This window comes from Alligator sinensis, unplaced genomic scaffold, assembly GCF_000455745.1.
Source record: "Alligator sinensis unplaced genomic scaffold, ASM45574v1 scaffold514_1, whole genome shotgun sequence".
Taxonomy (NCBI): Eukaryota; Metazoa; Chordata; order Crocodylia; family Alligatoridae; genus Alligator; species Alligator sinensis.
The window spans coordinates 1,376,999-1,390,028 of record NW_005842385.1 but is presented as its reverse complement, the minus strand read 5'-3'; the positions used below and the strand labels follow the sequence as shown (position 1 = coordinate 1,390,028).

Genomic DNA, 13,030 nt, shown 5'->3' with positions numbered 1-13,030 from the left:
ATATCACATTTTTAATTGCTATTTAGTTTTGTTTGCAACCACAATGTTCTACACACTGCACAAACATAAGCGGAAGCCAAGTCCCTGCCCTACAGAACTGGTGCTAAGCACATTGCAAAATTCCTTCATGTGGAGAACAGTGAACCAAAAGAAAACTAAAATCCAGTATTCATTAGCTGCTGAAAGTTCATGCAAACTACACAACGATGCATTGGAAACAACTTAGAAGAAGTTGGAGGGAACCTGTATTACGGCCTGCTAGAGTCTGCAGAGAAAGGGGCTCTTTGTCCCACCACACCCTGCCATTTTCAGCTGTTGCTAAGTCCAATAACCTCCTTTGTTCTGCAGCATTTGACTCCTTTAACTTTGTACTTTTCCCCAACCCTAGGCAAGCCATAAAAGCAGCAAGTATTGTTAGAAAAGTAATTTATCATTGGAAGCAAAGCCTACATAGAGTCCAGAGTGCAGCGTATCTAAACTGCTCCTCATTTTTATACTGTATTTATCAAACGCAAATATTTGCTTTTCTCCCCATCTGAATGCTTCACTTCTAAATAGCTACTGCTCAAAAAACATTTCTCCCATGGAGCCAACAACATTTTAAGCAGAAATGTAAACAGTAGTACTGAGATTCTTCTCCAGTTCTACCCAACAAATCAAGATCTCAATTAAACTAGAAATAGCAGAGGTACAGCACTGCTGAATCCTACACTGGCCCATGCATCTGACCACAAATCAGTTTAGGGAGACGAAGAACAACCATCCTAGATCAGGGGTGGGCCAAATCCAGCCCGTGGGCTGGATGCGGCCTGCCAGGCCATCCTATCTGGCCCGCGGGGACTCTAAAAAATTAAGAAAATTAATATTTATCTGCCCGGCTGCCTGTCATGCAGCCCTTGATGGCTTGCCAAAATTCAGTAAGCGTCCCTCCACCCAGAATAATTGCCTGCCCCTGTCCTAGATACTATGTGAGATGGCCCAATGACTCTATTTCCTTCTTATTTTCATCTACCTGGTCTCCAGCAACTTATGCATGACTCAAAAAAAGGCCAGTGCAATTTTGGGCTGCATATTCAGAGAATTGTCACACATGGAGAAGGGAGATTCTGCATTCAGTCATCATACTGCAAGTTCTTTGGGGCAGAGGTCATCACCTATTTGTTCCATGCATGGCCAGCACTCATGTAAATAGAGCCCCAGTCATGGGCTATACTTTTGTTTTGTGTTCACATGGTATTTAGCACAGAGAGATCCTGGTGTCTGACTGGAGCCTGTAAGGAGCAAACAAAGAAAAGCAACAGGACTCCAACATGACTTCTGCCAATAATTTTGAAGCACTAATTCAGGTGGCACCACTATTTTTTAAATGGCAAGGATGTTCAGCTATATTACCAAAAATTTATTTTGCACAGGTATCCACTGAGTATTTTTTCTCTTCCCATCTAGGGAACAATAGTACCAGTTCAACACCAGTAGATGCAGCACTGCAGTGGCTTTACTGGAATCACTGTTGCTTACAACTAACACTTTTCCTCCTTACAAATGGATGTACCATAAATAGGGATCTACCAAAATTGTGATTTTGTAGAAAACATGAAATCTGGCATTGCTCATGAAAGCAAGCGATGGCCACACAATCTGTGGGGAAAAAACAAAGAAAACTCACTGAAAATAAAATCTGGCTCCCCAGAGAGAGCCAGCAGTCCTCACAACACTGCAGCTGGGCCGCGCAGCCTGCCAGGGGGCAAGGTGAGGACAGCCGGCACAAAGGGGAGTTCAGGATGGCTGCTGCCCCAACCCCTCACTGCTGATTGGCTGTGAGAACTACTTGTCATATGGCCCTGCCCCTCTTGACCAATCAGTGGCAAGGGGCAGGGTCACCTGGAAACATGCTGACATTTTCTAGAATGTTTTGTATTCATTAGCCTGTGAAATTTAGGGTTGGTTTACTTGGTTGTGTTGGCAAGAGAGATTAACTTTTTATTGGGAGCAGGCAGGTTACAGCCATTAAGGCAAGTGCAGAATGAATATTCCACTTCAAATTATGAACTGAAAACTGCTCTGCCCTCGCACTAGATAGCCAACAATTACAATTCATATTAATGAAAAAGTGTTTTAGCATTATATGCTCCACATTATACGCTCCAGATTTTTTGTGGACCCTCTGGAGAAAACCTGAAAGCAATTAAAATATTATTAATTCCTTCCCAGTAACCTTTCCTGAAAAGTATATTTTTGACAACCAATTTATATCAAAATAGCTCTTATATCTTCAGTGCTAATGCAAAGCAATGCAAGAGAAATGTCTATATTTTGGCCCAAGATATTTTTAAAGATATCGAAGGACTTCAAAATTTGATTACCTACAGGGCCAGATACAGTGTTGACAATACAACAGAAGTCAAGACAACTCTAAAGAAGTTGTTTTGCAGGCTGGAAAAGATGCATTGGGTGTGTCTATACGTTTATTAATGTGACATAATTATAGCACATTAAGTTTAGTACCTGTAATTACAGGTACTAACTCAATGCGCCATAATCGGCACTGCAGTAGTGCTGGCACATGCTTTTTTGTGATGCTAATTCTACTGTGCATATTATCCTGGTTTTTGCCAGCTGTGCTAGTGCACAGTAGAATTAGTCTACTGCGCTTTTAGCATCTCATGTAGATACACCCATTGTCAAGGGTCTTTACTCCCAGTCTGAAACGAGGCACTTGTGTTCTTTATAATTAACTAGCAGGCCATTAAAAGGAATACATATGTATATTCCACAAGCTAACAGAGATAATCATGCATCAGGATTTGAGATCCTGTATGTTCTGACACTACTCTAAAGCAAGTCTCTTGGAGACATTGCCTTGTGGCTGAAGCAGAAGACTGGAAGATGGGGGCCTGGCTTCTGCTCATAGCCCTGCTACACATTCTCTATGCGACCTAGGTCAAATTACAAATTCTCTGTTCCCGTTTCCCCAATTCGTGAAAAGCAAGAATGTTGCTTCATTTGGAGGGATTAGAATTGTTAACACATTCGTGTTCGTAGTGGCTTTCTGTTATTCATATGACAAACACCACAGAAGTTTAAAATGTTAACATTTTCCCCCGTGCCCTCAGGACAGTGTAATTCACCCTAGACTGAAAAATCTATGGAGTGTATCAAACAAGCCTTTAAACCATCAAATTGTTTTTTCTGTTAAAATCTGCTTCACAAACCAGATGAGAATGGTAAATACATGGAGCACTATAGAATCCAAGCCCTGTCTACACTACAGCTTTTGCCCTTTGTGTAGCAATGGTCAACACCTTGGCTATGGCATGGTGTGACTGATGGACCTATAGCACAAAGGAACTTCATGCAGTATAAGCTAAACACCAAAAGTTCCCTTCCCTGGAAATCTGGGACACCGGCTATTAAATTTGGGGCTGAGGGGTACTGGCCTTTGTTCCTGATCTGGAGTGGAAGGACACAATATATCAGTAAGATTGACATAGAGAAAAGCTCTGATCAGTCAGGACAGAAAAGTTACATAAAAAGGACTGTGAAAAGTTATGGCTGGAAAACAACAGAATAAAATACAGCTTGCCAAACTGCAGGGTAAGGCAGACAAGCAAGGAAGGAAGTCCTGAAAAAGATGTGTTTTGGGAAAGAAAAGAAGCCAATGAAGTGTTGGGTTGCATAGCCAACAATCTCATGTTAGAGTGGAGGGATCGAAGGGCATCTAGGATTGTTCAACGCCTGGGGCTGAGGACGTGGATTCAGTTTCGTGCTCTGCCACAGACTACCTGGGTGATGTGTGTTCAGTCATTACACTAGCAGCTCTTTGAGGCAGAAGCCATTTTTTGTTCTGTGGATGTGCTGCACCTAGTACATCAGGAGCCTGTTTCATGGACCAGGACGCTGGGTATCACCACTACACCAAGTGAATGTCATTATGCTTAAAGTAAGGCAACATAGACAAATGAAAGGACTTAAGGTGAGAGCAACAGACTGCAATGCTGCAGAAATGGACTTATGAAGGAAGTTATTCTGTAGTTAGAGCTTAGCTACACGACTGCTACAGCGAGTCCAAATAACATACTGTGAAGAGCTAAACACTGAGAAGGCAGAGGGATTATGTAGAGCAGTGCAGAGGTGCAACTAGGAATTATATAATAATATAATTATAAAAATTATATATAATTTTTTAATAACAAAATTAAATTATGTCAGTTTAAGATATTTAGGGAAACATTTTGATCTCTCGTGTATCCGTAAAGCTCATTGGCATCTAAACACTCGGATGTATTTGGCTGTGATACAGTTTCCCAGTGGAAGCTCAGGAATTGAGCATATTTAAAACTATGCTGATTAAACAATACTGTAGCAATAACTTTGAGCAGCGAAAAGCATCACATTCCATATGCAAGTGGTCACGGGTTCAAATCCTGCTTGATCTCTTACAGATGTGATGAATGCTCTCCCTCAGAGAGGAAGGCACCAGTGGCTCGCGTGCTAACCTGGGTCCAAGGATGTGCAGGTTTAATTCCTGTTCTGCCAGATATCTGTTTCCAGACCTTGGGCAAGTCACCAAATTTTTCTGTGCCTCAGATCCTCCTCTGCAAAACTGGACTAGCAGTTCTACCTGTCTCTTAAGGGTACAGTGAGGGTGAATGGTTTCAAGGGAGTGAGGTGCTCAGACAGTACAGTAATGGGGACTGTGCATCTCTGCCAGACAAGACAACCTATTGTAGGGGAACCATCCTGCAGTGTGGGGAAAACTGCCTGGATGACCATCTCAGGTCCAGGTTTGTTGCATGTCTAGTCACCATCACCCAATGCAACAGAAACTAGAGACAAGTACTAAGCTTTTTCTTTTGAATGAGCTCCCTTTAGTTGGGTGGAGGTATTTTTTTTCTTTAACTACATGTAAATTATATCTCTCAGCAACCTCTCTGCAAATATTTTCTGGTCTCTCACACCCTCCGCTGGGCATGAGTGGGCTGCTTTTCCTACAGATCTTCTGGATTTGCTTTGGGGTTTGGGTTTTTTGGCGGTTTGTTTTCAAAGAAGCGGGAGTCGGAGAGACAGGGCGAGTCATAAAAAAACAACAAGGGAGCCAAGCTGAGAGGGGAAAAAAAAAAAAAGCAAGGGAGACTTCTGCTACACTTTCCTCCTTCGCGAACAGCTGGCACCAGATGCCACAAGCCAGTCTCTTTGGAGCAGAGTCAAGATCCTGCACATACAGCTCACTCCGTACCTTGATGCCGTGCTACACCAGCTCAGTAATCCAGCCTTACCTGTTTGTCAGTGGCGAAAAGGCCGAGGAGAACAAGCCACCAGCCTGCCGAGATGGGCATGTCTGGGTGTGGGTCTCTGCCTCCCTTTGCTGCTTCTCCGGCTGCCACTGGAGTAGAAATTAGATCCTCCACACCAAGTCCCCAAGCCCCAGCCCCCGCACGAAGCACATTTGAGCAAGTTACTTCTCCTTCTTCCTTTCCTTCCTCTCTTACACGAGGGGAGAAGAAAAAAAAAATTAGGTCTGGCTGCAGTTCTCACAGCATTTCCTCAGACTTGACATGCAGGTTTTTCCCCCCCCCCCACTCTCATCTGGTCCCTCCCTTCCCTTTCTCCGCCCCTTCTGGGAGTTTAGTCACCAGGCCATGTCCCTCCTTCTGCTCGTGGTGCTGCTTTTCCTAGCTCTCCCTCACCAAACCCATCCACCTCCCTCCCTGTTGTCCTACCCCTCCCCAGTTGCAACCGCATGCTGTGACTTTCCTCCCACTGCCTCCAGCTACCTCCTTTTTGCCTCGTGTCCCTCTGCCTACCCCACAGTCTCCAGATATCCCCTACTTCCATCTGATCTCAACCTGCCTCCTCTGGTTATTTTGCCTTACCCTTTCTCAGCAGCTCCTGCCTCCAGCCACTATCTCCCACTTCCATCTCCTGTCCTGCTGCCACCCATCGCATTTACCATAAGCACTTTCTCTCTCTCGACTTGAAAACATCCTGCCTGCTGCCCCAGCTCTGAGGAAACTATCCCAGAGGGTCCACTCCATTATCACTTCTCACCTGCTCGACCTACAGCATAACTGCATACCCCGACACACACCTTCACCCAACATAATGAGATGCATTTTTCCCCAGGTACATTCATGTGGCCCCATATAATGCTGTCAACACAATCTCACCTGCCAAGACTCTGGGCCACAAAACATGTTTTCATAGAGCCTGCATTGTCTATGCACATGTAGGGAGTATGTTCCTGAACCGAACTAATAAGGAAGTTGCTCTTTGGGTTGTGTATTTAGATTTGGCCCATAGCCAGAATGAACCCTTTTCTGGGCTATGCTACACCCATGGAAGGTCAAACTTCAAAAATATGTTTTCCTGTGCAGGGGAAGAGGGAGAGGGGAAAAGAAGGTGCTCTTCTTCCAGGGGCGATAGGTGCATCCTGAGTCTGGAGGGGCACAATTTGTGGGTGGACCTGGGGGTGGGCCAAAAGCCCCATATCCACTCCTATACTTCTGTGCTGTGGCTTAGTGCCCCCCACCCTCCCCAAACATGCCACTGGCCCATGTGGCAAAAAAACTACCTCGTCCTGAGTGGTGCTGAGTCAGGGGCCAATCTCAAGGGGGCACATGCCCCCCCCCCCCCCCCCCCCATCCCCTCCCTACCAGTCCCCTGTGTATGCTTCCATATTTGTTTTGTTCTTTCCTCTGATTAAAAAACCCCAACCTTTCAAAGCAATCACAGAAATTTAGGACGGAACAAGCTGTTAGACTTACTTTTTTGCTGCTTTCTCTTTTCAATCAGGAGAGGTCAATGTAGCAAAGTGACAGTGTGACTGTAGTAATTGCTATGGGACTTGTGCCAGCTCCAGAATCACCTGCAGGAGAGCAGCAGAGACGAAGCAGTACAGGCTTTAGCACAGGCTAGCAAGCTGAATACGAGGGCTCCTGTGAAAATACTCTGCTTGCTAGCTTAGGCTGAAACCCAAGCCACTGCCTCTTATCTGTGAAGAATGCCTCAGGTGGCTAAATTAAACTAGCAGAGAGAGGCAGAGTTGGGCTAGTCACACCTTTGCATCCCTGTATGAACCAGAGGAAGAATCCAGGCATTGCACAGATTCTTCTTGAAGCCACACAAACTGTGCACCTAGATGCAAATGGCAGTAACAATGCAAGTCACAGCTGAAGTGCCTCAACATAATACACATTTCTCTCTGAAGTCATTCCTTGTTATATGTACTTTACAGACACTCCAACTCCTCCAGTCCCAAGAATCTCAAGTTGACATAGAAAAGGAATTTCCAGTGCTTGTGAAAACCTACACCTACAGAATACCATACTTTTCAGGTGGAGCAGTGTGCACTCTTCAACCAGCATGCCTCTGCCCTGGGCTGGTGAAACTGCTTCTAAAGGTGAGAGCAGGTCCCTTTCTCAACCTGTTCAATTCTTGGCCTCTAATGAAACATCTCAGTGAGGCACCAGTTGGGATACCATGACTAAAGCTGCAAGCAGTTGTTTCTGACAATGGTCAGTACTAGATGCTCCAGTGGAAGGTACAAGAAACCCACTACTGAACAATCCTAGGACATCTACCACTGGAAAAAAAATAAAAGGTTCTTTTCTAAGCCTACTGTTTAGTGCTTCTTCTCAAAAATCCTCTTTAACCTAACCATGGCAGCTCTCATTAGCCATGTGTCTTGCTTGAATCCTATTAAACTTTCAAGGTATTCAGATGGTAGCCGTATCGGTCTCGAGGCAAAAGGAATCAAAACTCATGGAAGAGGTGATCTCTTTTATTAGACCAACTAGATATTTACAAACAAATTATTTTATTTATTTGCAAGCTTTTGGGAGCGCTCACCCTTCATCAGGCATAGGAGAGAGCAGAGATTGTAAAAGTTCTCCTGGGTAGAAATGAAAATTCCTATTTCACAGGAGACCTGCAGGTGTGGTAAAATCTCCTGTTTGGAAGAGTTCATTTTGTCAAGGTTAGGCACAGAGAATTTGATTAAACTTTCAATACACCCTAGCCATACTTGCACAGGCCTCACTTTTAGTGAGAAGGCATGGATATAGCTAGACAATTTTGTTACTATGAAAAGATGCCATTGTAAGCTATTAGGATGCATAAGTTAATCTGTGTGATCCTGCAGTGATACAGGTGTAGCTAACAGTTGCACCTTTAACCCTGTTTTGTTCAGGGCTTAAGTGGGAGCAATTCAGTAACTTTGCATTACTGCGGGACCATGCAGATGTAATCATTACATCGTAACAGGTGACGTGGGCTCCCAAGTGCTGCCTCTCCTCCTTCTAAAGAGGTTAAAAGGTGTATTTGTCCAGGCCCTACAGGCTACTAAAATAGAACAGAATTGTCTTGCACTGCCAAGCCTGCACTCAACATGTTGGACAAGAACTTCATACAAAAGTGTGTCAGATAAGCAGTGGCAGATCCCCAAGAAAGGTGCGCTTAACACGAGCTCTGGAATGGTCCCGGAAGAGTTCCACTGACAAGTTTCGGATGAGAATCTCTCTTACAAAAAGCTAAGCGTACCTCACGCTGGAAATACTCAAGCCTTCTCCTTGGTGTGTGCATGGCTTTAAATCTTCATATTTAGGGTACAAGGAAATGTTTCTCTTGAACACAGCAAACTATTCAGTTTCTTCTTCTTTTTACTCACACAATAGCAAGGCTATAAGCACTGTTTATTTACTAGCTGCTGATTCAGACCACAGATTTATGGGAGCAAGCATAGTGTCACCATTAAAGCACATTATGGTTTCAGTCTTACAAACTGCTGACTGAAATTGAAAGAATTTTAGGTTGCTCTAAATGGCAAAACACTCGACTCATTAATTCCTGCATTCAGGCTCTTCCATATTCCTAGAGCATTCTCCTTTTTGGCTAAAATTACTTACACATGAAGATCAACCTGATTATTTCCTTAAAGTAATTTTCTTTTAAGTACACAACACGACAGCCTGAGGCAAAATCCACTGAGACGATTGCGTGTATTATTGACTTCATTATGTATGTTGCAATGGGCCCTATGAAATCAGATCACAGACATTGAAAAATAAAAACTGGCAAATGTACAAAAGAAAGATGAATGCTTAAATTGCAATAGCCATTTATATTTTCTCTCACAGGTTTCGGCAAAAAATTCCCCAACAAAACAACTGAGACAGGAAATCAGGTTTTCAATGTTTCAGGGCTTTGTTGGGAAAAAAAAATCTGCTTTCTGTAGAAAAGCCATCAAAAAAATGGAACACCTGAAAACTGACATTTCAGAAATCCTCCCATGATGCTTCCTCTCTATGTAGTCTGAATGCTTCAACCAGATTACATTTTCCATGATACATGATGACTTGGGACTCCATAAATACACTACAGGAACTCAGCCAAAGGCAAGACAGTGGTCCATCCTGAAAACGTAGTCTGGCTGGTAGTAAAACCCAGAAAGGAAAATGTGCAGAAAGACACCTGAACAATAAATTGTCTGCAGCACTGCAATTGTATTTCTGAAGAGATCTATTCTGGCTTTTTCACTGTAAGTTTGACGTTTTCCATTGAGACATCAATGAAAATTTTCAATAAAAAAATAAGTTTCCACTGTGAGTGAAACCTCCCTCCTTCTCCGACAGATTTCCCGACTAGTTCCTGTTCCATGCCTACATTCAAAGTTGTGAACAAGTCACTGCTCTCCAAGACTATTGCCATATTAGGGTTACACAGAGGTAAGATTATAAAACCAAGAAATGTTGAACATGGCTGTAATGCTGCTTGAGCTGGGATATATGTTACTGTGCTCTAGACAGTGGCTCATATACTTCTCTATCAATTAACTACACAACATCTTTAATGAAATGTGGAATAAATAATTTTGGATTGCATTATGTAGGCACTGTGATTAGAATAATAATACATGAAAAGAGGCTAAAACAAAAATAACAGATAACTTGCATTTGAGGAGCAGCGGGACTCAGGTAAATTATGGCTTTGGAAACCTTTAACAACTTCTCCTTTCCCTTCTGTCAAAGAAAGGTAAAAGTGTTATGTTCAAGGATTATGCGTCCCCCCCGCCACTTCACTTTTGAGTATACTAATATCATGTTTTAATGCAAGTTACATAAGATAGAGGTGCTTGAAACAAAAGGACACAGCAGGGGAAACTACAGCTAGATTCACAAGGAAACTTGACAGGAAGTGGCTTGAGGCTGACCAGGTGAGAACCATAGTTTCTCACAACGGTACATATCTCTTGCAGCAGCAGACAAGCTAGGTTATCGACTCAGATGGACTCTCTTCTAGGAAAGAGACGGAAGAGCTGTAAAAAAGTTAAGCTACAACAAAGAAGTTCTATATGCTGGAATTTGGTTGAAATGTCTCAACCCAACCCAACAAGGAAAACATTGGAGTAAAGCTGAAGGTGCTTTTCTGTTAGAAAAGGGATGGGCCTTCACCTTTGCTCCTCAACCACAGACAGAAGCACTCCATCTGTTAACTGCCCGCCCCCACCCCTTGTAAACCTTCATGCTTTGAAAGGTTAAATTATAAAAACAACTTCTCACTTTTACCATGAGTATTATCTTCCCTTCATCCCCCTTCCTTCCTAGAGAAAGGATTTGAGATTATACGTGGATACCAACAGGTTTAAAATAGGAATACAAAAGTGCACCCTGTATTAAAAGTTTGAAGCAACTCGAAAATGAAGTCCTGACAACAGCAGTGTAAAAATTTCTGTTGTTATCCTTCAGGAGCTTTGGTAGGTAAAGACTAATTCCCATGTAAAATGTACCATGTTTATTCAACCTGTTACTTAAAAAAGAAAAATAAACACAAAACAAACCCAAAAAACAGCAGCAAAAAAACTTTTAGTCTAAAAAGTGAAGAGGTCAAGTGACGGCCCTAGAGATAAGACCTTGAACTGGAGATTGTAGCAATAAAATCCATACCTTTGCTTCAGCTCCTGTTAATCTTTGTCTCTTATCTGTACAATGAGGATATAACCATTTGGAGGCCTTATTCCTGTAGTTTATGAATGCCAGTGTAATTTTATGTACCTATACATATCTGCCTTTTGCCACGTGCTCCTTGTGCTGAGGAGGCAGGGGAGTGGTAGTAATGTGTCTTTCCACAAGTAGGTTGATCATTCATGACTATCAGCACCTGAACAGGTCTGACTGGAGAAGTACACAAGAGTTACTGCATCCTAGATAAAGCCAGTTTTCTCTAACCTCTCTGCAGAAGAGGGAGGGTTTTGAAGGACTGGAATTTCCCCAGGCGTAGAACAAAGGGAGCAGGTATTTGCCTTGGGTCTTAAACAGTTCAAAAGAGGGAATCCTAGGGCCTTGTTACACCTTACGCTATGACAGCACAAATACTGATGGGTGTTAGTGCTAGCTTGGAGTTAGGAGCAGTCACACCCTTAGTCTAGAAACCTTCTCTGACTGTCCGCCACCTGCACAGCTGTGACTTCCCACTAGAGGCCTGATGAGCCGGGGCAGGACTAGGAGCTGTAGCTGTGAGTTTCCACTACAGGGCTGATGACCCAGGACAGGCTCCTATCCCTGTTCTGTGGGCTGGGGTGAGAGAGATCCTGGGATACTGGAGGACTTCAACTTCAGTGGCACATCTGTGGCGAGTGGCCACACCGTAGTGGAACAGGAGCTGAGTGATGTGGATCGGAGGTAATCCTGCCCCAGAGTGGCATAACTGAACTGCATAACGAGGGCTTAAAAACACTTTAAGATGTTAATGTAGTGACAATCCAGGGGTTAAGACAGGGGTGGGCAATTATTTCAGATGGAAGGCCGCTTACTGAGTTTTGGCAAGCCATCGAGGGCCGCATGACAGGCAGCCAGGGGCAGCTAAATATTAATTTTCTAAATTTTTGAGGGGTCCCACAGGCTGGATAGAATGGCCCGGCAGGCCGCATCCAGCCTGTGGGCTGCATTTTGCCAGCCCCTGGGTTAAGAGCTCCAGGAGCTTCCCACAATGCAAACAAGCTTTAGTTCAAGTGCCCTGGCTGCCATTTTTAAACACTGGGATGCTGATACAGGAGATGTGATGGTGCCCAAGCAGCAAGGGATTGATTGGGAATGGGACAAGCACTGCCCTGTGAGGGGGTGGAGCTACTCGTGCCACTGCACACCACCAGTCCAGGAGCTGCTCATGGCGGCTTGTCCACCGCTGCTTCCACATGGGGGCAGGTCGGGCCAGGGCTGAGCTCTGGGCAGAAGGCACTGGGAGTGGGGGCTATGCCCCACTGCCACTTGTCCAGCCAGTGCAGGACTGAGCTGCTGCGCCACCTCCAGACAAGTGGCACATAGTGGTCAACCATGGCGCAGGGAGGCACGGGGAGGCCAACCTGGCCTTCCCGTGCCTCCTGGACAAGCAGCAGCTTCACCCAAGCTGGGCGAGCAGCAGCAGGGCATAGGGGATAGGGCATGTGCCACCCAAAAACTCACTGCAGCTCCCACATAGTAGAGCTCCTTCTACTAAATGGGCAGAAGCAATTGGTGGTGGACAGGGGGGACAAGGCTGAACTCCTCAATGAATTCTTTGCCTCTGTGTTCCTAAGTGAGGGGCAAGACAAGTCTCTCACTGGGATTGTAGAGAGGCAGCAGCAGGATGCCAGACTACCAAGCATAGACCCTGAGATGGTGCAGAGGCATTTGGAGGAACTGGATGCGTTTAAGTCGGCAGGCCCGGATGAGCTCCATCCGAGAGTACTGAAGGCACTGGCTGATGTCATTGCGCAGCACTCGTGGTGCACGGGCCAGGTCCTGGAGGACTGGAAAAGGGCCAATGTGGTCCCCATTTTCAAGAAGGGGAGGAAGGAGGACCCGGGCGACTATAGGCCAGTCAGTCTCACCTCCATCCTAGGCAAAGTCTTTGAAAAAATTATCAAGGCTCACATTTGCGAGAGCCCGGCAGGAAAAATTATGCTGAGGGAAACCAGCACGGGTTCGTAGCAGGTAGATCATGCCTGACTAATCTAGTCTCTTTTTATGACCAGGTTACAAAACACCTGGACGCAGGA

General features: G+C 44.6%; 1 protein-coding gene across 1 annotated transcript in view; it reads right to left on the bottom strand.

The window, feature by feature from the left end:
* The window catches only part of TNFRSF11A (TNF receptor superfamily member 11a), a 42,442-nt gene extending 36,887 nt beyond the window's left edge, over positions 1 to 5,555 (bottom strand). The window contains exon 1 of the mRNA XM_025211025.1: positions 5,277 to 5,555. Coding sequence (XP_025066810.1) covers positions 5,277 to 5,336 — 60 coding nt within the window. The 5' untranslated portion in view covers positions 5,337 to 5,555. The remainder of the gene's footprint in view (positions 1 to 5,276) is intronic.
* Between the last annotated feature and the right edge of the window lie 7,475 nt (positions 5,556 to 13,030).